This window comes from Nelusetta ayraudi, unplaced genomic scaffold (assembly GCF_046127955.1).
Source record: "Nelusetta ayraudi isolate G7.1 ecotype Tasmania unplaced genomic scaffold, CSIRO-AGI_Nayr_v1 ptg000090l, whole genome shotgun sequence".
Taxonomy (NCBI): Eukaryota; Metazoa; Chordata; class Actinopteri; order Tetraodontiformes; family Monacanthidae; genus Nelusetta; species Nelusetta ayraudi.
Genome location: NW_027466140.1, coordinates 4,683,759 through 4,709,713, shown reverse-complemented (window position 1 = coordinate 4,709,713; position 25,955 = coordinate 4,683,759). Strand labels below are relative to the sequence as shown.

The following is a 25,955-nucleotide window of genomic DNA, read 5'->3' as shown; positions in this document are numbered from 1 at the left end:
GCGTTAAGATAGCGGCTTAATGAATAAAGGGGGCGTCAAGAGGAGACATCCGGACGATGCGGCGCAGCAGGGTGCGTCTGTGGGCTGCTGTAAAGCGCCCGCTCTTGTTTGGAATATAATGAGCTCGATGAGGTGGCGACAAACACGCGAGCCAGCGAGGAGCATTTTGCACAACAGCCGTCAGGCCAACACTGCTGGCCAGCGCAGGCGGGTAAAAAAAATTTCAAGTCAAGTCAAACTTTTGTCGTATAGCACCTATCAGACGTTTAAGTGCGACACAAAGTTCTTCACAATAGAAAAACCAAGTACAACTGTTTAATCATTATCAACGCACGCACACATGCACACACTTGAACGCATATGAAAATATACCCACCGCACATTTGACCTGATAGACAGATGGACAGACGGATAGATGGACAGATAGAAAGACAGACGGATAGAAGGACAGATAGAAAGACAGATGGATGGATAGATAGATTGATTTTTCAGATTCCCAGGCAGCTCCCGAGGGGTCAGCACCATCATGGCCATTTGTCACTGGTGCAAATTTGCATGTCAAAGTTCACCAAGGCTGAACTGAATCCCCCGGCCGCCACCGAGTCCCCGTCCACAAGGCTAAAAATTGCGGCTGTTTACTTTTGCGCACCCGAGCAAATCCGCCAGAGTCGACACCGGCGGTCCAGACGGGCGGTTTAGCAAAGTCGCTGGAGTTATAGTTGCCAAGGAAAAGTCGTAACCCAGTCCAATGTACTTTAACACTCCCACCTCCTCGCCTGCGCTATCTGCAGTGTGTCGACTCCTCCCCGACACCCCCCCCCCCGAGGGGAAGATATGTGTTGATCTGAGGCAAGAGTTTACAGGATGTGTCACAGTGTTTCCACTCCCCCGGGGACACGACGGGCAGGAGAGGCTTCATTCATTAACTGGTGGATAATTAGGTTGGGCGTTGTTTAGATGGAGGGAATCGACTGCGGCTGCACCGCGACTTGAGAGGAGTCGCTTGAGTTCACGCAGTCTGTTATCTGTTGGGAGTCAAAGTCTTTTCGGAGGCGCACTTGTGTAATTGTTGTCTTTGTGCTTGTTAACTGGCACTTAGAAAAACCCACCCAGCGCCCCATGTTAAAATGTTGACCTTTGACCCACACACCACCACAAACTGCCACTAAAACCGCCCGGGCCTCCTGCTGCAAGGGGCCGGAGATGTTTCTCAGCTGCGAAGTCAGAGTCGTGTTGTGAGCCCCCTGTCGTGACCTCCATTTACTTTCCCGGGAAAGACTCGCTGGGCTTCGGCGGTTAAGAGGTCCAATTAGAGAGCGCTGTTTGTGTTCCTCCTCCACTTTGACTTTTAATTTCTGCAGCCGCAGGAACCTTTGAGCAGCGCCCGAGCTCAGTGACGGCGGAGCGCCGCCACCGTCCCCGAAGCCGTACTGCAACAAAGTCAGAGTCGCCATTGGTCTCCCGACCCGTGGGGGGTGCTGTGTCGAACGACGTCCCCCAGGAATGCAGGAAAACAGCAGCGGAGAAGAGAATGGAGAACGGGCAATGAGGAGTTTCTGAGTTTCTACACTTGTACGGACGTTTCGTTTTAGCCCAAATACGCTCTGATAAAAAAAAAATAAAAAAAACTATTCCCAGCATGATCACATCTCGAAGCGCCACTGTGACATTTCCAGGTTTCCAACCCAATATTTTCTGGGACAACACCATAGTTCCGCCTCTCCCGCAAACCACATATTCTTACCCCACCACAAAAGCAACAAGGGCAGATTACAGTATTGCACAGGTTGTACTGCAGCAATCCCGGTGGTTTTATTGGGACAAATGCATTTCTTTATACAATGGCGGAAAACCTTTATTTTTCATAACAGACGACAAGTTGTTTTTGTTTCTGTGTGGCCAAGGCCTCATTCCCCCGAGAGTGATGGGGAGGTGAGGTGGGGGAGATAGGACGCGAGGCAGGCACGGATGGTGGTGGGTGGGTTGGAGGTTGAGGGGGGAGGGGGCCGTGGCCCAATATAAATGGCTCTTGCTCCCGCTACAGCCGCGGGATTCTACGTCAAGCTTAACTAATGCGCAATTAAGCTTTATACTGGGAGAAAATCACCTTGTAAAAACATTTGTCAAGTCAACTGTTTTTCTGTTGGAGCTCGCTAATTAACAGGGGAACGGGAAGAAGAAGGGCCTCTGTGTGTACGTGTGTGTGTGTACGTGTGTGTGTATTTGCATGTACAGGCATAAAATAAATATGTCTACAGTTGGTTGGGGGGTGGAGGCGGGAGGGGGGGTGCATTATCAAATCCTCCCTCCACCCCTCATATGTCTCCATTAGACAACACTGACATGTAATCCCTATCATTAAGCAATAATAGTTTACTTTACAGCTCATGAACTACAGTATCAACAAATTAAGCCCTCTGATAATGCAGGGTGCCAAGCAAAGTGTTGTTGTTGTGGCAGCGGCGGTGGCGGTGGCGGTGGGGGTGGGGGTGGTGAGGGGGTTGATGGAAGGGGAGGCCTGGGGAGGGGGAGGGGGCGGCGAGGCTTTATTGTGTCTGTCACGTTAAGCGATATTGCAGCCACACTTGGAGTAATGAAGACCACTTCTAAAGTCATTTAAAAGTCAAATCATCACTGTCTGTGAATTTCAATGATGCGTAATAGGCAGAGAACGCCTCAGGCTGGAGGGGGGACGGAGAGGAGGAGGCGGTTGTCGGGAGAGAGGAGGGAGGCGGTGGGGGGGTGGGGTGGGGGGGATGAGGCATGATAGCGGGAGGGGGTGGGGGAGTCGCTGGGAGTCGCTGCCCTCCGTCTCGGCGGACGCGGCGGCGATTGATGAGGCCGCGGCTGAGGACGGTCCGCAGCTACCGCCGTGCGGTGCGTTCTAAGTGTGTGTGTGTTTGTGCGTCTTCTTGGCAGGTGGACGAGGCCGAGGCGGCCGACACGAAGGTGGACGACTCCCAAGTGTGGGTTCCTGCCGAGGAGCCCATCATTAACTCGGCCTTCCTCTTTGACTCCAAGATCTGGGAGATTTGCCAGGAGCTGCCCATCCACTGGATTCACCCCTCCCATCCGGCCGGTGAGGGAGAGGTTGGGGGTGGGGGGTGTGGGGGGGATTGAGGGGGGGGGGGGGGGGCATTGGGGGTCTGTCTCTAAGTGGGAACCATTAACACTCTCACTGGAGGCCATTCCACTCAGGTCCCAGACCATCTGAGCTCTCAGCCTGTGTGTTGGTCTGCATGTCCCAAAGCAGATGATGATGACTGATAGCGATGCAAGATTCACTCGGAGCTGTTCCATTCTGATGGTCCAGAGTGTGTTGGGATTTTTTTTTGGGGGGGGGGGGTTAGGTTGGGGGGGATTTACTCAACATGGCTGAAGTGGCACAGATCAGAACTGTAGCAGGAAGAAAAAAAAAAAACAACTTGTGGTTTCAAAGCCGAATCAGAGCTCCTTCATCAACTGTGGGCTGCCGGGAGATTCCCCGTCACAGTGGCTCATCTCCTTCTTCTCTGCTCAGGCCCGAGAGAATCTCACCATCACACACACATGAGATTGGTGTTCCGCTCAAATCCTTCCCCGGTCGGCTCCTCATCAACTGCACCTCTGGAAAAGTTCGCGCTTCAATTCTGATTCAATTCTCACGCGTTTCCACCATCGTGCTGTTCACTTCTGTCGCATTCCATTCAATCAGTCGTGTGCAACAAGTGGGGACCAGTCCATCGCTCTCCCCACTTGCCACGCTACCCGTCTCGGTCCGCAGTGAAAGGTCACATCACACAGATCAATCGGTTGTAACCCACTGCTGGTTTAACCGCTTTGCATTAATCCATCAATATCAAGTGTTTTGAGCGGAATACGCAACACAAGGGAGCAACACAAAACACTCAGGACAGCTTCAGTAATCCGGTGTTTCGCTTTGCCGTGTAATGAGGCTAAGCTCCTCCTCTAAAACGGTCATTGTCCAATCATATGTCAGCCAACCTTCAGCAAACGAAGACAGTCAGTTGCTCTGGTTCTCCAGTTAGCTTAGCTAGTGGAGTTCGTCACTGCTAACAAAGAGGCGAAATGTAGTTTGTTCTACTTGAAGTCCTTTTTCTTAAGGAAAGCAAAAAGGTTCACTTGCTTTTCACCATTTCCCAACGAGGTCAAGCTAGTTTTAGCTGCTAAAATGCCAACAGTCGGTGGTAAATTGAGTGTGACCGAGGGGTCACTCGGGAAAAAAACAAACAAACAATAGAATTTTTTTTTCTCCTGCAGATGCAGAGATGGAGAATGACGACGCCCCCGACGCCGAGGTCGGCGCCCAACGCGTCGCCCGTGACGTCCACGATCACCTCCCAGTCAACGACTATGTGAGTGGCCCCGCGGGCGCCACGTCCACCCGAGACGGTGGCCACGTCCGTCAGCCTCCACTCTCTCTCTCCATTTCTCCATCTCTCCATCTCTCTCTCTGCATATAAATCGGCCGCTAATTGATGTTAAAACTGACTCCGTGCACCCGAGGGCACGGCGATTGCTCTATATATCTGTTTAAGTAAGGACAGTCCATTGAAGACTCCCTTAATGTGGCTCAGTTAATTGAGAGGAATATCCAGCCCTTCAAAGGCAGAAACTGCTGTGTGTGTCACAGAGGCCCGACGCTGCTCCCCCCGCTTCTTTTTTTTTTATTTTTGCCGTGGCAGAGGAGAGCGCTGCAGGAAGAGGAGGAGGAGGAGGAGGAGCGCTCTCAAGGTCACTCGATGCTGTGCAGATAAGTTAGACTTATTAAAAGCTGTAATTATCAAAGCACATAAGATAAAGGGAAAAGGCCGCACAGCGTGATTTTGGTGCTCCGCTGCTCGCAAACAGTTAAACACAATGCCTTTGTTTTATTCTTCTGGACTCAGAGGAAGAAATAACGATGCATTTGCGTGCAAGTTCCCTCGGAAGTCGAGGTTTGGAGCCGGGAGTGACACCAGATCCGGGGTGAATTGTTTTTTTTTTTAGATATAATTTGGAAGAAGAAGACAGGAGCACAGTTAGCGTCGTTTGCCTCGAAGCCTGCATACTGACACACGTGACCTGAGCCGCAGTGTGAGTGATTGGCACGTGGACTCAAAAATGTGTATGTGTGTGTGTGTGTGTGTGTGTTTTTAATAAAGCAAAGAGGAGCTAATAAACGGCAGCTGTTTATAGGCGGCGTTGATAAACTGGGCCGTCATATTGACTCGAGAAGTCAGGCGGCGGCGTTCCAATGAGAAAATTCCATCTTCACAGGGGGAACATCACTGATGGAGCAGTTGGCCGTGAACTCAGAAAATCCAACTTCTGATCTATAATAGGGGTTTCCATGCAACAGAATTGTGGGATTGGCAGAGTGCACCAAAGCGCTTCCATCCAGCTTTGTGAGAGTGTTCCACTGTAAAAGTGCCATGGCCTGAGAAGAGAAAGAAAAGGGACTGAAAGCACCGGGAGTAATATTTCACATACAGAACTGTAACATTTTACACACGATGCCCTTCAGGAGCAACCAAGGGTTGGACGTATTCCATAAGAATACGGCAGCATGGCCACATCTGAGCCATATGCTTCATCTGACATGCTAAAATTAGCCTCTCAACTTTTATTATTCTGATAAAAACAATTCTTGAATCCATGTCTAGCTGGCGAGCGTTGACTCGCTAGTTTGTTCTGACAGCAATGGGGAGAAAACATGCAACTCCACGAGGATGTTGATGTGATTTAGGACTGTCGGCTATACAGACCTACACCTCAGCGGTGTACGCTGAGCTCACACTAGCTTAATCTGGTGGTATCTGGAAACAGCGTCTGGTTGATTTATCAAATTCTTGCTATGAGAGACTAAAAAGTTTTACCATTTTCTAACGAGGTCAAGCTAGTTTCAGCTGCTGAAATGGCAACATTTAATGACAAAACGATGAAGAAAACTCCAGCTAGCTAGCAAACACGATTCCCTTTGATCATAACGACCAAAACATTTATATCAGGAATAATCAGCAAGTGCTAATGAAATGGAGGACACACAATGAAGATCTGCAGGAAAGACTCGCGGCAGGCGCAAAGTTGCACACCAACCACACGTGCACACCGGTGGCACCAATACAGGGGAATAGCGGCTAAAGCTAAATCCGAGGATAATGAGGCGCGCTGCATCTCTTCCTTTTGTGGGAGACGGCGGGGAGAGGCGCAGTGTGTGTGTGTGTGTGTGTGTGGGGTGGGTAGACGAGGCACCCTGTTAGCTTGACATTTATCAAGCCTGTCCCAGAAACACCTCCTGCTCATCTCTTCAATTTCCCCCAGCTTCTCCTGCGCCGTCTCTCCCTCATCGTCTGCGGCAGGAGATGCGCCCGCAATGCAATTAAAACATACCGGGGGGGGGGGATGAAAAACTCGGCTCCCCCTTTTGAAACCTTTATCAGCCGAGTTATGCATACGGCTGCAATCCATTCTGACGCGCACATCCAGGCGCTGTTTGTGGGTCCGGCGATAACAAAGGCCTTTGTGGCCGAGCTGAGGCCGGGCAGCAGTCTGTAATTGGGAGTCTGAACTCTCCGGCTCATTCCAGTTGGATGCCAAATGTGTTTGCCCAACCTTCTTCTTTTTCAATCCCAAGTCATGTAAATGCGCGTGCAGGCAGCAAACCACACGCACGCACATACACACACGCACACGCAGGCAGTCTGCTGCTGCTGATGCTACTTCTCTTTCTACCTAGACCTTTCATCCGTGTCTCTCTCTCGCTCTACACACACACACACACACAGACACACACTGTGTCAGACACATGAAAAAAACATGCATTTCACTCGCCGGAACCTCTCGCCGCTCAGCCCTCGTCGGTGAGCTTGCTAGAATAATTGCGCGAGTCCTTGTGACAGAGGCTGGCAGATATATGAAGCTGACCTTTGACTGCGGGCTGCCATGCTGGAGTGCCGCCCGCATCAGAGGTGGCCCTGGGAATTTCAAACTGAATAACTACCATCTGACAAGGATGAAGAGGTGCGGCCGCCGCCCTTGACCCCTGGAGAGCAGCCGAGGGTCTCCAGCGCTCTGAACTAGTGGGTGCACGCTGGTAAAGACATCCACCATGTGTTGGGTTGTCGTCGTCGTTCCTCCTCCTCCTCCTCCTCCTCCTCCTCTTCCTCCTCCTCCTCCACTCTGTCTAACGTCGCCACCTTCCGATTGTGCGTCGATACTTTATTTTTTTTGATTGAGCCTCTGAAAAGCGGCCGCTGATCATTTCAGGATCAAGCTGTGAGGTCGCCGGACGAAGGAGAAACTCAAATCTGCATATCATTCATTTTGAGATAAAAACCAAAGGCGAAAAAAGGAAATAACAACTTGCTTTTTTTTTTTAAATATCTGTTACGATAACCAAAATGAAAAAAACAGATCAATTGTTTTTCTGATTCACAATTTTGCGCTCATATGAAATAAAAAAAAAAAAAAAAAACAGAACAGATAACAGCCAATTGTCCTATTTGGATACTTTGATTTGAGGCAAGGCGTGTGACCCACAAGTTTTCTATGTCTATGTGAGATAAGGTAAGAGGGCGACGCTGAGACCGGAGGATATGAGCACCTGTTGCTATCTCTCTCACGCATTAAAAAAATAATGTCGTGAATTGGAAAAACTAAACAGAAAAAACAAGTGGTTTTCTTTCATTTTTTTGGCTTTGGTTTTATTTTGAAAAACTAAAATAAATAAACAATACACCCAATCACCACGGTCACCTCTTCTTGTAGCGACTCCTTTTGGAGGAGAAGCCAAATCTCCTGAACCCAACGGAGAGTTCAGCGGAATGTGCCAATGTCTCCTCGCTCAATTTCGTTCGCAAGCCTCGTCGTCGTTCCGCCTGACCTGGTCGGGTTTTTTTTTTTTGTTTTTTTTTTAATCACGTTGCAACTGTCCACGCGACAAACGCCATCTCTGCCGTTTCGCATCCTTGAATAAATGCGGCGCGATTTAATGATGCGTCCGCGCGTGGAAATGATGCTGACGAGCGTTTTGGAGTTGTGGAAGGGCGGAGCTTTGATTCATCGCATCTTTCCTGAGTGACTGACACGGGCTTTTCTAGACGGCCGACTCATTCATAACCAGCGTGTGTGTTTATGTGTGTGTGTGTGTGTGTGTGTGAGCGTGTGATGAAATCAGACGCAGCGCAGGGGTAATGGCTTTTTACCCTTCATTAATGCGGCTCGTTTTTGAGCGACTGCCTCGGATTTCCCAAGGTGAACCGTTCTTATCACGGCGGCAACTCACCAGCAGCCGGGGGTGATTAATACGTCGCCTCCCTTCTCGCTGTTGTGTTGTCGTTTCTCAAAGCGGTGTTTCTCAACTGGTGGGTCGCGACCCACTTTTGGGCCGCAGAGCTGTTTTAATTGGGGCAGTTTGCTAACCAATGCGGCGCGGGTGGCGAAGCGGTCGCGAGTTCACTTCCTGGTCTTGGGCCTTTCTGTGTGGAGTTTGCGTGTTCTCCCTGCGTCTGCGTGGGGTTCTCTCTGGGTTCTCCAGCTTCCTCCCACCCAGTCCAAAAACACGCATGTGAGGTGAATTGGATAAATTGAATTGAATTGAATAAATATGGGTCGCGACTTCCTGATAAGGAAAAAAAAACTCTACCAGTTGAGAACCACTGTGTTCAATGATCTCTCTGATCAAGCGTGTTGAAGCTGCCATGCTTGTTTGCCCACGGGCTGCTTGCTTGGACTTGGAGAAAAGAGGGAAAAGGAACGGCGCGTCATTTGAATAAAACGTTTGCTTCATTTTTTTTTTTCCCCCCCGCCGTGTCCCAGTTTGGGGCTGCGCGCGGCAGATAATACTATCTCCGGCCCACTGACAGCCTTCGTGTTGTTTCCCAAACAGATTGTCGCCTGGAAGCTGATGACCTGAGACTCGCGTGGAACAATAAATCATTAAAAAGCCTACCTGGGCTTGTCATATCAATAAATCAAGCCTGGCCGCGCCAGATATCATCCACCGCAGCCGCGCGCTGTGTTTTTTAAGACCGCCTCACCAGTGTGTAACTTCACTCGCTTTATCACGCCTTGCATCAGGCGCACTCCCCGATAAGTCATGTTTATAGTGCACTTATTCAGAGGTTCGAAGAGGGCACAGGCTTTTCTTTCGTATTTTCCAAACTCAAGTACGAGTTGGAGTGCTGGACTAAAACGGACTGAAAATTACAAGCTTCCTCTGTTGACGCAGACCTGAAAACCGCCACAAATCACAGTTTAAAAAGGGACTGCGACAGAACAAAGGAGAAAAAACGCAGGAATGAAAAACATGTCCGTCGCTTGTGCTGAGAGAAATGCTTTAGGTTTATGCACCAGTCAGGCACCGAGTAGGTAAAAGCACAAATCGGTCCCGCGCCGATACTGACAAACATCTCCGCTCCTCAGTCCAGCTGCCACACGTCTAACCAGCCTGTCCTGATACGACCACGGTCAAAAGTCACCTCTTCTCCTGCACACTTTGCTGGAGTGAGTCCCAACTGACTGGGGGCGAAGGCAGGGTTGATCACCAGTTCTCCTCATGGCCACTAGAAGGACAATCAGCAACCTAAACCTGAACAATTCATAGTTTCCAGTCCACAAAGCCAAACACAAACCTCCTCAGGTTCTGTGCTGTTCTGAATTAGACAACTTACACGGCTCTGTTAAACCATATATACTTAACACAGCGATTGTCTTGTTAAGTTTATAATTCCAATAAATCAAATACCCAGCACAGCTTCACTCGACGCCCCAGCTGTATTTTTCACTCAGTGTGCTGGTGACTTGGACTCTCCAGTATCACGGGTCCGAGATGTCACTGTGGTGTTGAAACCGGTCTGATGGAACATTATCACACCGCTCAGTCGGAGGTGCATGAGTAACATCAGGGCGTGTTTGATGTCTGACACCAGGAGTCCCTACGTTAAGCCAGTACATGATGTAAGGCTGATGTCAAATATATATGTATGCGTTGGTGGCGTCATCATGGACCAGCACAAAATTGGATGGACCCCTTATTTTTTTTTTGCTTTCCGAAGAAGAGAAGAGAAGAACTTCAAGAAGAACAAACTTCATCTTGCCTCAGTGTTAGCGGTAACAAACTCCGCTAGCTAAGCTAACCGGAAGAACTGGAGCGACTGACCTTCCTCGTTAAGTTAAGGTTCGCTGACGTATGATTGGACGATGACAGTTCAAAGGAGGGGCTTAGCTGCAAGTCAACTATTGGTCAATGGGGAGGGGGGGGGACTGCAGCCCTATTTCTAATGCAGCCGGCGACATGAAGAATTAAACTATTCCCACACATCCAGCAGTGGGTGTGTTTTTTGTTTTTTGCGCGTGTGTGTGGCGGCAGAGTGAGCCACTCTGGGGCGCATTTGAAGAATTTTGCCAGTTTTCTCCCCAAACGTCATCAGCTGCCGATCGGCAGCAATTTGAGCCGACGGCGGCGCTGGAGTGTCTGCGGGGGAATCATTTATTAGAGGGAGATTGAAATGTGGTCAGATGCGTTCGGAGGACAGTTACTGGCTCCGCTGGCCGGTTTAAGTGGCCCTCCTCTCGCTCCTCCCCCCAAACCCCCACCCGAACCCACATTTGGAGTTGCTCTTGATCAAAGGGATGGCACTCAGCCGCCTCCACCGCCCCACCCCTTCACCCCTCAGCGTCTTTGAGGGCATGAACCAAACCGCCACAATGGAAAAATCCAAGGGCCATTAATTCTAGACAATTTACCTTTCGTTTGGGTTTCATTTGGCCCGTCTATAAATTCAGAGGCAGCAGGCGAGAGCGAATGAAAGAATCCTTGTTAGGCGATCATTACTCCGCTAATTGCTTTAGGAATGTGCTGCGCACTCAGAGTCAAGGTCAGGGGGAGGGCGCCAAGACACGGCGAGCTTTAATTTGAATGCTCCGCGGGAGGAGGGGCTGCCATTTTGGCCGCTCGCCTCGGCCGGGGGAGTTGAGAGGTTAGGGATGAAAGAAAGAGTGTAATTACGCTGGTAACTACCGACGTCGGAGTCTCTTTGATTGGAAATAGCGGTCGGCGGAAGGCGGACTCGCGAGTGCTGGATGCGATGACGAAGCGGCGCGCGGAGCCAAGCGGAGCCGGCGCTGTCTCCCGCATAATAGAAAGGTCAAGGGTATTATATCATGTTTTATTCTCCCAAAGCCTAAATCAAGCCCGTCCACCCCCCCCCCAACCCCACTAGATCTCTTTGTCACGCTGACAGGCGCACAGCACTGCTCCGCATTTTCCTCCGCCATCGCTTGTTGATCTTTTCACTCTTGGTTGGTTTTTACATATATTTCCCGCTGGCCTACACAATCAGAAATTCACCTCATCCGTCTCTTCCCTCTGCAACTCGTCTCTGTGCTGCTCATGCAGTGTCACACAAGGGCGCAGAGCAGCAAGTTCGGGCAGCGTGTGAACTTGCTGTATATTCGCTAGCGTGAACTTATCTCCTATCGAGGAGGCCACAGCGGATATTCTGACAACAACAACAACAAAAAAAAAAATTGGTGTTTGGAAACAAATTAGACGGACACGACCGTCATGTTTTCAAAATATCTGGAGACGCATTTATGTTGGCTCTCCGTGGTTTGGGTTCGGGTCAGTCCATCTTACACTCTGGTGGCGCGCAGCATAAATGTTTCCAAACTGAGACAAATCAGCAAGCTGCAACTTTCACAACACAGAAGTCTAACAACAACTGGCCCTGAATCCAAGTGGATCGCAACACAATTGCCTCAACCACAAACACAAGAACAAAGAAAACAGCTCTCACCTCTTGACAGCGGATCCTTGTTCCACCTCGCGTGCGGCTTCCTATCTTGACTGCAAAACAGCTACATGTAATCCAGGTGGTGAGGTGGCCAAGTCAGGTTTCCTGTGTGCGGGTGTAGCTGGAAGGAAAGGGGCAAACACACACCTGTGGAGCTACTCAGCTAATCAAGCTCCAGAAGTTTAGGACCAGGTGTAGCAGGTGAGCTCTGATTACACAGGAGCCCTGCAGAGGGAGGAAAAGGGGTTGGGAGGTGGAGGGCAGGAAGATAGATAGATAGATAGATAGATAGATAGATAGATATAGTATATTTTGCTGACAAGCAAAAAGCAAATCAAGCAGGGAATAAGTGTATATCATAACCTTTTAAAAAATAAAATTCAGTACAATACAAAGCCAGCTCTTAAATCCACGCTATCCTCCTCTTCCTTCTTTCCTTCTTACCGTTCCCTTCCTTCACCCCTCTGGACGGCTCGGCATGACTGGCCCGCTCTCTGTCTCCTCTGCAGAGAGACGTCGGCATCGAGCTGGACAGCCGTCTGGACGAGCGGGGCTACTGCTGCCAGGCCTGTCGCAGCGGAAAGCGCCACTGCCGCCGCTACCACGAGCCCCTGGGCGGCTACAACCCGTGGCCGTACTACTACCAAGGCGGGCGGGTCATCTGTCAGGTCATCATGCCATGCAACTGGTGGATCGCCCGCATGCTGGGCCGGATCTGAGCAGCCGCACTTGTCAGTGGAGCTGCAAATGAGCCCTTTTGGCATTTACAGTACATATAAGTATATATTCCAGACAGCCTCTGCGGTCGGCCCCGGATAATTGCTAATCAATCTGTGAGTTGTGCCCGCTGAGATTTGGCGAGTTTAAATGGCTCCCGAAGCATTGGGATTCTTTCTTTAAAAGGATTTGGTGGTCTGAGCTGCCCAACTTCATTATTGTTCCCTTCATAGTGCTCTGTCAAAAGGGACAGTTTGCTCATATCTAAAGCTTTATTGGCCACTCACCCTTTGTGTCTGCGGAGGCTCTGGCGACATCTTCCGACCCACGTGACAGCCACCCAAAGAGTGTGGCTTGTGAGTTTGCATGCAGTCAGAACGTGCTGTGAAACTCCAGAATGGTCACCTGGATTAGGCGGCGTCCAACAGAGCCTCCGTCGGCAGAGCGGTGAGTAGCAAATAGGTAACATTTCCATTTTAATTGTATTTTTTTTTTTTTTTGATTTTGATTTTGAGTGACGTACCCCTCTCAAGAGGTGCATGTAAGTTCTGTAGGTGAAAATGTTTACTGTATAATGTTAGAATTGCATGAAAGTGTACAGAGAAGTGTGTAGCAATCATGTTGTTGATCTGAATTGTGTCTCGCCTCGTTTTCCTCACCATTGTTTAAACTGCAGACACAAACCTGCTCTGTAACCACGCCGTGATTTATTAAACGCTGTGCTTCCCGAGGGGTCCCTCGGGAGACATGGAGTGATTTATATTTACTAATTATATGCGTATAGCACAGTGACAGATTGATGACTATTTTGGCCGTGGGGCCTCGTGCACCTCCTGTATTTCAGCGTTGGACGTGGAGGAACACTGTTTCCAAACTTCCCACTTCACTTTTTTTTTTTTTTTTTTTTTTTTGCCATCACTATATAAAGATATATACAAAAGATACAAACATCTCCTCTTGAAGTGTTTATTGCCGCGTTATACCTCACTGTTTTTTTTCTCCCCAACACCACCCCGCTGTTGTTGCGGAGCGCTTTAAAAATAGCGGCGCCACTTTCAAACGGCTCCCTCATTCAAAATCTTTCGCCGGCGCGTCTCAATCTGTCGAGCAGAAATAACTCGTCGGCAAACCGGCGGATAAGCGAGCCAGGTAGGAATTGGTAATTGATGTTCCGCCGCGCGAATAACAAAGTGAGCGAATGCCCGAGAGTGCCGGAGCTGCGCGAGACGTTCAAAAAAGTTCAACAAAGAGAGAAAGAAAAAAAAAAAAACGAGGAGTCCTCGCGCCGTCGTGTTTCGCCTTTCAAGTCTACGTCTCTGTCTACGTCTTCATGTCTCCTCCCTCCCCCAATTAAAATCCCACCATGTGAGTGATGTCAGTCGTCCCCTCACATGAAAAAATATGACTTTACTGTAACAAAAAAAAAAAGAAAAAAAAAGGCAGCAGAATGTAACACGGTGGGAGAAGACGACGCGGCGTGGGCTGAGCTGTGATTCATTCGGGCCGCGGGAAAAAAACACGGGCCTCCTTCTCATTTCTCCGGCGGTCCCACCGCTCATTAGCACCAGCGTTTAGTGTCAAATTAAAAGCACCGTGACAAGGGGAGAAGAAAAAAAAAAGGAGTAGACAAGGACGCTTTTGTGGTTTTCTGGATTACAACCTGAGACTGAGGCGCGATGAGGCTTCGTCTCGCCTGCTTAGCGGCGCTGCCGCCCGCTCAACGCGGCGATAATGTCAAATATGTCAATAATATTTTGCGGCAGAATGGATTTCGCGGAGAGGGGAGGAAAAAGACAACAAAACGTATCACTTTATGTAAATGTTTTATGGATGTGCTCGTAAAAAAAAAAAAAAAAAAAAAAAAACGGAGCTCGAATTGCAGCCATATTGTTATTTTCAAATCAATAATGTCAATAGCCCCGAGCGGCACGCCGGGTGAAAAATAGTGGCGCGAGTTAACAGATGCAATAATTGCAAACATACTTCAACTAAACTGACAAGTGTGCCGAAGAGCCTGCGAGGCGTTTCTGTTTGGTGGGAGGTAGAGGGGGGGGGGATAAAAGTTCGTAAAACAAAGGCTTTTATGCAGTTCATTTCCTGCCATTTCCTCCACAACATCAAACGTTCCAGTCTTCTTTCGAAACGATGCGTTCGGGTGCCGCTGGTTGCCAGTCGGTGCCGGTCGTCGGTGTCGGGGAAATAGTGTCAGTGGTGTTGTTTCTGTTTTTTTTCTCCTCTCTCCTCGATTCTGTTAGTTGTCTATCTAGCGGGGTCTCTGAGGACTCCGAGGACTCTTTTGTGAAATGGCGAGAGCAAATTGCCATGGAAGCCCTGAGAGTTGTCGTGAATGGGTTGGCTCACCCACACTGAAGAGGACTGATACAGATATAAACAGCCGCCTCCTGGAGGCTGTCCCCCTCGCCTGCTGGGACTGAAGGCCAATATTGAGCACGGAAGTCAAGCTTTGATGCACTTTAATGTCTCACGATTACAAAAAAGAAAGAAGAAGAAAGACGAGGGATCTCCACAGAGACCCAGGTGAGGATGATGATGAGGTGACTCTGCATTTCTAACAGTGCTTGTGAGTGTGTGGCCCAGTGGCGATGTGCTATAACGGCCCTCCCTCCTGTGTCTTGGCATTGAGATCTACAGAGGGGTCTTTGAATGCATCCTTGTGGAAACCGCCTGAATGTAATCAGCAGCTCTTGAAGCTGTCAGGGTTGTTGGTTTCCCTTTCAAGTATGCAATGACTGATGATGAAGATAGCCTGTGCAACTTATTAAAGTGGATATCTTAGAATTGCATTTAAAGGTCCCATTTTATACCGACTTTCTGATTATTTGTTTTTCATCCCAGTCTTCAGTGCAGATCCAAATTAATTATCCAAAAATAAAATAAAAAACCCTGAAGATCTCAAGGAAAGAGCACATTAAGCCCTATTTGTATGTACTGTATTCCACATGGGGCAAAAACATCTGGCTGGGCGCGAGCTCTCTAACCCTGGGCGGGGTACCCATACTTTTTGTGACATCATAAAGGGCGGCTTTCAAGAATAGCATGTTTCAGAACGCATTGATTTTGAAAAGGTGAAGTGAGTGGAAGCAAGAAAGTACTGACATTTCTCGTGTCTGCGTATGCATATTGTCAGAAAGAACATTAGCTGACTCATCTTTAATCATATGCCTTTGCTTGGACATGTCAGAACAGACGTGATGAGCTGAAATACAGAGCCACGTAAATATCAATTACCCTTGAACAACCCAACGGCTATATCAAGCTTGAACGTCTTCACGCCAGCAGTGAATCAAATCTTTGCACTGTTGTTGCCATGCATTTATGGACTGTTGGGGGGCCATTAATATGAAACCTTAAGACACGGGAAGAGAGGAGATCAGCAGTCTGAACGAACCCGGAGGTTCCGGTCGCTATCAGCAGCGCTTCACGTCTGACTTCATTCCTTTTGTTACTGATCAAAAACGCCGAAAAACTTTACTCCGGGCATCTTATTAGTATTTCATTTGTTGCTGTTGGTATTTCAGAAATCATTGACTCATTTTGATCCTGGACTTGTTGTTATTCCGGGTGGGTGAATGGAGAGCGAACGCAACGAGTGTCTGCGTTTGGAATAGTAACCCTGAGGCAGACTGGCAAGTCAGACTGAGGCGAGAGGTCCGCTGAGGACACGTGTATTACCAGTGCCATCTTGTGGTCGGAGGGATGTACTGACACAACATCGGCTCCCCAACGGTTTCTTCTTCTTTTTCTTCTTCTTCTTCTTCTACCGAATGCTTTGATCATTTGTAGATTTTTTAATATTATTATTTATTTATTTATTTTAAAGAAAAGATTCCTTTTACCACCATCCTTGAATCTAAACCGGCGTGCGGCCTGTCAGAGTTGAGCAGCTTGCTAACAGCGACAGCACGCAGCACTCATCAGGCGCTCCCCACATCCCACCGCCAGCCTTTATTTTATTAATTTTTTTCTCCTCTCTGCGAGAAATCAGTCCGCTGACCTGACGGTTAAATAAGCTCTCCCCGTGCTGCTGCTGCTGCTGCTGCTGCTGCTGCTGCTGCTACCGGCACCATCATGTCAGTCGTCATCCTTCAACTTGCTCCCACTGTGAGAGGAAGCATGGCACAGCAGTAAACACTTGCGCTGTGTCAGTGGCCGCAGGCAACACAGAAATAGCCCTCCTCTTCTCCCCCGTTCTCCTCCTCCTCTTCCTCCGCTCTTCTCCCAGGACCGGGCACCCGCTCCATCTTGTGGGTCCGAGGAAGCGGCAAAGGCATCACGTTCTGCCCCGTAGCCTTCCATCACTTTGCTAATCTAGTATATCATTCTGTGTTTACCGTCTGGCAGGCAATCAATGAGCCCCAGTGAGGAGGAAGGTAAAAGTGTCTGTCTGCGTGTGACGGAGGGCGTCTTGATCCCGACTCCCAGGAATCCCACACTCCCTTTTTAAACTATTCTACCATGCACAAAAACCCCCCATGAGATGATTTTTGTTTGCGGCTCAGAGTCTGTGTCTCTCACTGTGTGTGTGTGTGTGTGTGTGTGTGTGTGTGTGTTTGTGTGTGTGTTAACCCCTATGGCAAGATTGGATTGTGTGGTGCACAGCTGTGCATGTGGGTGTAGACAGAGCTCGGCACAGCAGGCGAGTCCTGCTGCCAGACAGCTTCCTCAGCAGCAGCAGCAGCAGCAGCAGCAGCAGCACTTCCACCCCGACCCTCAACATTCATGCACAGTCAATCCAAGCCAATGCACCACACACGCACGCACACACACACACACACACACACACACACACACACACACACACACACACACACACACACACACACACACACACACACACACCTTTCACTCTGCAAGCTGTGGCGACAGACTCGGCTGTCTGCAGCAGTGGCCATGTCACGCGCTAATGTATTCATCCACCCACAGCAACTGGAGAAGTCGTGCTCTTAAGTCCAATCAGTCTACGGCCCGCTAATGGCTGCAGTCCAGTTTCTCCCCACAGCCACCGTCTCTCTTTCTTCGACATGCCAATGCGGCCGAGCGTCCAGCCGTAAAACTACTTTGTAAGGTAGAAAATTGATGCAACTGCTTGCGGGCCATTTGTTTCAAAGTCTAATTTTAAGCGCACATTCTTATATTTTATTTGCGCCTCTTCGAAAGCTCTTTGAGGAAGGAACAAAAAAAACATTAGAGAGGACATTCCATGGAAGAGATTGCATTTTTAATTAGTAGATTGACTTTTTTTTCTTCTTAAAAATCTATTGTATATTCAGGATGGAGGCGGCAAAATGACAACCAACCATGACAAAGAGGAGCAACAAAAACATAAGCAGCGAACATGCCTCAACATCTCACAGGGGAGGGAAAAAAACATAACAAAAAAAAAAAACAACAGCGCTTCAGGGAGAAGACGTGTGAATATATACAACGATAATAAGGACAAAAAAAAAAACACTAAATCCCCGCTCACAAAGACTGGCAAATTCGGATGCAAACGCGACCCAGTGTAATTAAAGATTGTCGAAGAAGAAATTTGCATACGCGTGTACTTGACAGGCACACATACATTCAGGGCGTCTCCGCAGACACAACGTTGGGATTGTACAAGCAGCGATTGAACTCCGGTCCAGGTCGACCTGTCTGAATGTCCTCGCTCCGCAGCCACAGTCCAGGTGGAAAACACAACCAATTTGGCCGTGAGACCACTACAGATCAATATGGCTTCATCCACACACACACACACACACACAGGTACGCGCACACACGCATCACCACGGCGGGACCAAAGGGGCCAATCGCACAGCTGGCATGAAAGGTCCGTAATGAAGCAGGGCAGAAAATAAAGAAAGGACCAGACTCAGCTGACTGGAGTGTGGGAGGAAGAGGAGGAGGAGGTGGAAGATGAGGAAATGGGAGGGGAGAGGAGATGGAATGAGACAAGAGGAAGGAGGTGAATGGAGAGGAGATGAGGTGAGAGGAATAAGGAATATTGGAAGGAGTGTGGGGGGGGAGGGGCGGCACAGGAAGACAGACTTTAAGACACAGGGATTGATGATTCTGAGAAACGGGGGTGTTGGGGAGGAGGAAGAGGAGAAAGAGGAAGAGGAAGGGGAGGGGGGGAGGTTTAGTCTGCAAGAAGCACATTTGGTATATGTTCAAACCAGACGCTCAAAAAAAAAGAAGGGGGGGGGGTATGTACAGTGGGAGCAAATAACAGTGGGAGGAGAATAATAATGCTGCACTCAGCACTTGAGAAAGAAACTCTAAGAATACTCAAGCTGATAATATGGAATGCTATACATGTAAAAAAAAAAAATGAGGGTCCTTTAAAAAAAAAAAAAAAAAAAAAAAACATTTTTTTCCCAGCTCTTTGAATCTCATTTTGCATATCCGTCCCTCATGTTTCTACGCCACACACACACGTAAATATATGCTTTTGCTTTATACAGAATTTAGAATCCACAAAATAAATAAAGTCGTTATGTTCTCGTCTCGTGAGCGTGTGTGTGTGAGTTTATAGTTGCATGGATATTTATATTTCCAAACCCTCCCCCCCCCGACGATAAAATCTCACTTTTAGTCTTTTCACTCCTTTTGTGCCACGTTTTATATATTTTTATATATATTTATACCTTTCTTTTCATGTAGCTACTCGCAGAGTTTTTGGTGTCGAACCGTCCTTGGCCAACTCTAAAGAAATATACCCATTTTTCAAAGTCACTGAATATTTTAAGGCCACAGGTGCAGAGAGAGCGAACGCAGAACTTCCTTTTTTTTTGTTGTTGTTGTTGTTTATACGAAAATAATTGAGTAATGAGCTCTAAAATGTCTCAAAGACTGAGAAGGCCCTTTTAGTCTGTTTTTCATCTTGCTGCCAGACATTTCAAAGAAAAAGTCTTTGGGGTCGAACATCCTGTAAGGCACTCTTCAATCAGAGTCGGAGATATGTGTCTCGGGTGGGTTTGTTTTTGTTTTTTTCGTCGTTTTTGTTTTGTTTTTTTTGCACCTGGACACCGTGTCACAGCAGCCGTCCCACGTCTGCGGCAACAGAAAGGCGTCTGCCGTTCAAAGCACGTGGCAGTCTGCGTCTTCTGATCAAAGTCTGATCCCTCCTGCTCGGCGTGGCGTTCAGTCACTTTCGCTTTTTTGCCGTCGCCGCCTCTCAGAATGCGATCCAGCAAGACGCAGCAGAAGATAAGAAAAATGACTAACTGGCACATCTGGTAAGGCCGGGTAGGCAGGGCAGGGTGGGTCGCTTTGCTTTTTCTACTCCTTTAATGGCTGTTCTCCTCGAGAGGAAGAGCGTCGTCTTCATCTTCCAGCCGTCAGGGCTCCCTCCCTCCTCTCTGCGAAAACCGTGGGTTGTTCCTGAATCTGGGTGAAATTGACTAAAAAATAAAACACTCCCTTGATTAAAAGTTAGGCACGTTGTTGTTGTTGTTGTTGTTGTTGTTGTTGTTGTTGTTCTTTAAAAAAAATAAAAAATAAAAATCCTGAGGCTGACCAAACTGACCAATTCCACTGAAAGATTCCCTTGTTTTTGATCAGACCAGACCAGGACGAGAAGGTTCAGGGTGGATTTAACGGTTGCTGTCGCTGGGTGGCCGCGGTGCCTAGGCCTCCGCCGGCTCTGTCTTTATCTGGATAAAGTTAACGGGCAGCTGGACGGACAGCGGCAGCTCCTGCAGGGCCTTGATGCCCGGCTCGGGCTGGAGGGACATCTCCCCGCGCACCTCCAGCTCCTCCACGGGGGTGAGGCCCTCGCTGGGGCTGCCGCGCTGCGAGCAGTGTCCGTTGAGCAGCGCTGCGCCCGGGGCCTCGTGGTTCTGGCCGGGGTCGCCCATCATCGTCCTGTACCGCAGCTCGTCCCGCTCGCCGCACTCCAGCTCGTCCTCGTCCTCGTCCTCCGCCTCGAAGGCGCACACCACCGCCGCCGCCAGCGACGGGTCGCCGTTGCACACCGACTGGAAGTAGTTGGGGTCCAGCAGCTCCTCCTTCACCTGCAGCCCGGCCGGGTCACCCGACGCCTTGAGCACGGTGGCGATGACGGTGCCGGGCTGCTGCGCCACCATGGCTTGGCCGCAGGTGGAGTTGATGGTGACCAGCCGCGGCAGGCCGTTCAGATGGGACGCGGCCGAGCTGATGACCGCCGAGGAGGAGGTGCAGGAGGTGGCCGAGGAGCCCAGGCTGGTGACCAGCAGCTGCTGGGGGAGGCCGTCCTGCAGGCCGACCCCGCAGGCCCCTCCCCCGGCCAGCGAGGCCGCCTGGATGGTGAGAACGTCCTTCCCGCCCCCCGCGGCCGAGGGCACGGCGTGGAGGATGACCCGCGGCGGGGAACAGTGGCTGTCCCCGTTGGCCAGCACGGTGGTGAGGGGGAGCGTCTGCAGCGAGCCGGGGGACGCCAGGACCATGGGGATGGACGCGGAGGCAGCCATCGCCCTGGGAGGAGGCACAGAAAGAGCGCAGGAGAGCAGAGGAGTGAGCGTCGCTCTCCTCAGACTGGAGCCGTCGTGATTCAACATGCAGTTTGTACCTCGGCAAATATAGAGAGGGATTATTTTTTAATGGAGCCCCATTGAGACTGTGCAGCTGTGAGCCTAAACAGCGGCGGCACCAAATCCCTTATTAAATACAACAAACAGTGTTGTCAGCTGCGCCGCCGAGCGCTTGTTCTGCTTAAGTCTTAACTGCAGATGGCAGCCGCATGAGGGGGAAAAATATATATATATATATTTTATATATATATATATTTATAAGAGGGCTGATAAAAATTAATTATACAAGCAAGGGAGACAATAATAAAAAAAAAGAGGAGCAAAGAGTTGGGTCAGCATCGAGAGACGCGAGCGAGTTCAGCTCCTCCACATCAAAGGTTTCGTCAGTTTATCTGGACTTTTGGAAATAACAGGGTTTTTTGTTTTTTTTTCTGAATAAAAGGCTGAACTCTGCAAAACTCGCTCATGGATTAAAGGTTGCCTGGGCTTAGTTGAGACATAACAGTGTGAAGAAATAAGCTTTACGCCTCTCTGAGTCGTGCTAAAGAAATAAAATTGCCTCCACAAAGCAACTCGCCAATTCAGAATGGAGGCCGTCCCGCTCGACGACTCACCTGGCATGCTGAGGTTCCTTGAAACCATTTAACCTCAAGACCAGATTCTGCTTTCTTTGTGACAGTGAGGGGGAGAATTAAGACTCTAATGTCTTCCCTCGTCATAAATAAGCCCGGCAGATAAAACCGCCCAAACGTAACAAATAGGCTTCATCAATCAAGGCGCTGTAAACGACGCCGCACACCCGACGAAACGCTTCCCAGCATCTCTGGATGTATAATATATCTCACATGTGCGTTGGGCAAAGAACTTGGAAAGTCTTTGGAAAGACGGGGCAAAACTTTAGAGGTGATTGAAGGAACCTCTTGTCCATCAAACTCCAGACGATAACATTATCACGCTGCGGCCAACCAAGACTTTTAGTTCCATTTTTAGCCATTTTGCGATGCCAGCTGGCAGCTGGATGTATTTTTAATTTAGCAGACAGCTTCAAAGATGATGAACGCTCCACAACCATCCCTCACATCTTGAATGGAAAAAACTCTCCGAGCAGAAGATTTTTGAAGGACGCCTACCTCATAGCCTGCGCCGGGTCGTGGACGATCGATGCTTGGCTAGCCTGCAGCATGTTGGCCGAGTGCAGGAGATGCTCGCCGTTGACTTCCTGGTAGAAGCACTCGTCCTCGGGCTCCTTCTTCATCTGTTTCACCGAGCCCTGCTGGTGACCGTGAGCCCTGCCGTGGCCTTTGGAGCCCCCGCGCACCACCGAGCGGCCGTTGCTGGATCTTTGGTTGCCGTAGGCGCCGTTGGCGTCGGCGGACGCGTCCTCGTCCTCAATCACCACCAGGTCGGACGGCATCTCCTTGAACTGATAGACGAGCCGCTGGCCCTCCACTTTGGCCAGGATGCCTCTTTGGTAGTAGTACCTGTGCAGGAGGAAGACAGGCTTTTTACATCACAGGCATTATAACAACACAGGAGAGCATTAGTTCAATATATCCAGTAAACGACAATGTTTTGTGCTTGTGAATATGCGGTAGCGCTAGTGTTGACTTTGAGACGATTGAAGCTCACATAATATGCAAAACGTTCACATCTGTCATTGAAAATGAGAAAAGTCGATTTTTTTTTTTTTTTTAGTGATGTCACAAAGGGCAATGATGCCTCTCCTGGGCTAGTGGAGATGCCAGTGGTTGGTACCACCCTCTAAGGCCACCTCAGGACCAGCTTGTTTCGTCTGCTTCCACTTTTCACAGAATGTCTTTTGGAATCAGCCTCTAGTGATGTCACAAATGGCCCTGATGCCTCTTGCAGGTTAGCGAACACCTGTTTCACCCTCTGAGACTGGCTTCCATAGACCTAGGAAATGTCACCTTCCAAACATGTGGAAGGTCCAACAAAGAGAACTGAGAGTTTTAATTTGAGGGTGCAAACAGAGGGCTGAAGGTTTTCCATTTTGTTTTGTTTTTTGATAATTCACCACGATCCCCTTGAGTCCCAGACGAAAAGTATGGACGATGGGTCCAGTATGAAAGCGGACTCATTTCCGCACTGTGTTTACCTGAGAGCTCGGCCCATGGTCTCGTAGTTCATGTCGGGCTTGTTCTTGTGTTTGCCCCACAGCTTCGACACGGCCTTGGAGTCCACCAGCTTGAAGATGCCCTTCTCCCGCTGCGTCCACTTGATGTATTTGGGACAGGTGTTCTTATCCTGCAGCAGCGCCAGCAGGAATTCCCACAGGTAGATGGTGTTGCCTGCGGAGTGGGGGGCGGGGGCGAAAACAAAAATAAATCAGCCGCTATTGACGTCTTAGAATTAATTTGGGCGCGTGCACCTCTGTGGCTGCTGCAGGAAGTGCTCCTTTGTCATAGCCATTGTTATGTCACTTGCGTGTCACCGCGGCGCCTCGGAAGGGAATTAATTATAGCGGGGCCGCCAGCAGATTACTCTCATTTGCGCGGCGTTTTCGGCCAGAGAGGTGGTTAAAAACAGCAACGGCTCCCGGCAGCCACTTGAACCCCCGACGCCGTGACAGGGTGATGCATGTGCGCGCAGCCCAGACCGGCTGTTCCGAGCGACCCCGGCTTCTCATTCGTGGTTCGCACACTCACGTGCCCTCCGGCCCTGCAATCACTTGCGCGTTTCACGGTGAAAGGCGGCGGCGGGTGCGGTACACTCAATAAAAAAAAACACAACGTCCTTCAAACCCCGGCTGCAGGTGGAGTTTGAGGAGTGCGCGCTGTGTGCGCACTCCAACGGGAGGAGACCTTCGAGTTTTACCAGCTCATTAACAAGAGAGTGCGGACTAGTTAGCGGGGCTTACCTTTGCCCTCCTTGCTCTTCTTCCTCAGCGGCAGGTTCGGCGTGGTGATTGGGGAGCAGGGACGCGCCACCCGCGGCTTCCGCACTGTGATTAAAATGAAGGGGAAGTGTGTTAGAGAGGGGTGGAGTGGGTTGGGGGGCAGGGAGGGTGAGAGTTCCAAGTGAAAGTCGCCCAATTAGCCACAACACCGAGCGCTGGATTTAGCGCCGCTCATTGTCGTCAAGAGCGTTGCGAGTGTGTATTCTCAGGTGTGTGTGTGTGTGTGTGTGTGTGTGTGTGTGTGTCTGTGTGTGTGTGTGAGCGCGACACCTTTGGTTTTCTTCTGTGGTTTCAAGGGACACTTTTGGGCGATCTCGTCCATGGATGAGGTGTCCTCCTCCATGGACATGTCAAGGCCGCCGTTGTCCATCTGGTCGGGCCTCAGAGGCGCGTACGTCAAGTCGGCCTCCAGCAGAGTGCCGTAGGTGGGAACTTGACCGGGCGGGAAGAGAGACGGGAAAAACACGAGTCGCTTTTCACTCTCAAAATATACATGTACGCTGGCAGCAACTGAGTTGTCCGCCTCGGCCGTATGCGACATACTCATGCGCTTCTCGTCCAGGATGTTATTGGGCGACTCCATGTTGAGGAGGGCGGCCGCAGCCTCGCTGGTCTCCATGGTGTCCTCGGCGCCGGAGACGGTTGTTTCTGTCCAACAGAGAGCAAATCCAGTCAGCAGCCATGCAGGGAATGGTTCACTGCATCGTGCGGACGCTGCTCCAGTTGTCCCACTTAAAACCCACTTAGAAAATGTTTGTCACAGGCACACTTCAACTGTGTTCCGTTACATTCTGTCTCTCACAGTTGAAGTGTACCTGTGATGAACATTACAGACTCCCTCATCTTTTCGAGTGTGACAACTTGCAGAATCGGTGGCTGCCAATATCCCGAGTTAAAAGGTCCGGTATAATGCACCTTCTCAGATCTCTGTCTTTCAATGGAGCCGCAGAATTATTCAATGAAAACCGTCTTTGATCTCCAGAACGCAGAATGTATAGCCCTCTGTTTAAAGCCTCCTGCAATATGTTGGATATCAGCTAATCTTGCTAATACATGGAAATTATAAAGGATCAAAAAGCAGATCCGCCATATGGACATCTCACTAACCAGGGAGACGTCACAAAGGCCTGATGCTACATGTCTTAGCGTTTGAGTTTTATTTAAAAAATTGGAGCAGGCAAGTAAAGTGATTTCTAGGAATTCACGCACATGCCGTAGACACACAAACTGTTGCAGAAAATGGGATCTTTAAAGCGCACGAGTATCTCAAGATCGCATTGCTCATGTTGTGTTAAAGGTATTTAGGGATGAAAATCCAGAGCCAAAGACACATCGTCAGCACCTGTGATGTCGACCCCACCGACCAACATGGACGGCTCCTCCACGACATGCATGGTCGAGTCCACAAGGATGCCGTTGGTCACCTCGTCGGACTCCAGGCCTGAGTACACGTGGAGCAGGTCGGCCGCCGGCACCTGCTCCACAATCACCGCCGGGAAGACGGACGGGTCATCCAGCTGGAAGCAGACACAGACAAAAAAAAGAGAGAAAAAACACTGTGAGATGATGAAGATGGAAGATGGAAGAGGGGAGCTGGCAGTCTCTGCACGTACCAGTGTGTATAGGCAATAAAAATACCATTAATTCCTTCACTGCATACTGCATCGCAAGTATGCGGGCGCGCAGCCGACATCATATTAATGTTACATCGGGATACGCTCTCTTATTTTTATGTCCGTGTAAAATGTTGTGGATCCGCGCTCGTTTGCAGCTAATGTAGAGGCGCGTAGCATGAAGGGGGAGCCGGCTTCTGTGGGGACGCGGCCGTCCGCCGGGAGCCGGCGGTACGAGGCAGGAACCAGCTGCTTGGCCTACTTCCCCTGTGAGGAGTTAATCTTGTGCTCAAGGAATTGTATAAGCCCAAATGAATGTTAATGGATCAATCATGGGTTGCCAGGCGAGCACGTACTCCCCGCCGCCACCACCACCTTCCTCCTCCTTCATGTTTCCCCTCCACGCTGCACTGGGGAT

General features: G+C 49.7%; 2 protein-coding genes across 5 annotated transcripts in view; one reads left to right on the top strand and one right to left on the bottom strand.

The window, feature by feature from the left end:
• The window catches only part of tnmd (tenomodulin), a 52,710-nt gene extending 39,276 nt beyond the window's left edge, over positions 1-13,434 (top strand). The window contains exons 5-7 of the mRNA XM_076046790.1: positions 2,920-3,079; positions 4,261-4,355; positions 12,287-13,434. Of these exons, the coding sequence (XP_075902905.1) occupies positions 2,920-3,079; positions 4,261-4,355; positions 12,287-12,496 (465 nt within the window). The 3' untranslated portion in view covers positions 12,497-13,434. The remainder of the gene's footprint in view (positions 1-2,919; positions 3,080-4,260; positions 4,356-12,286) is intronic.
• A 4,277-nt stretch (positions 13,435-17,711) lies between these two features.
• elf1 (E74-like ETS transcription factor 1) overlaps positions 17,712-25,955 on the bottom strand; it is a 42,661-nt gene continuing 34,417 nt past the window's right edge. For all 4 annotated transcript variants that reach the window (XM_076046780.1, XM_076046781.1, XM_076046779.1 and 1 more), the window contains 7 exons: positions 25,267-25,441; positions 24,468-24,572; positions 24,195-24,356; positions 23,886-23,969; positions 23,124-23,316; positions 22,138-22,488; positions 17,712-20,951 (listed from right to left, as the gene is read on the bottom strand). In XM_076046780.1, coding sequence (XP_075902895.1) covers positions 20,126-20,951; positions 22,138-22,488; positions 23,124-23,316; positions 23,886-23,969; positions 24,195-24,356; positions 24,468-24,572; positions 25,267-25,441 — 1,896 coding nt within the window. In that variant the 3' untranslated portion in view covers positions 17,712-20,125. The remainder of the gene's footprint in view (positions 20,952-22,137; positions 22,489-23,123; positions 23,317-23,885; positions 23,970-24,194; positions 24,357-24,467; positions 24,573-25,266; positions 25,442-25,955) is intronic.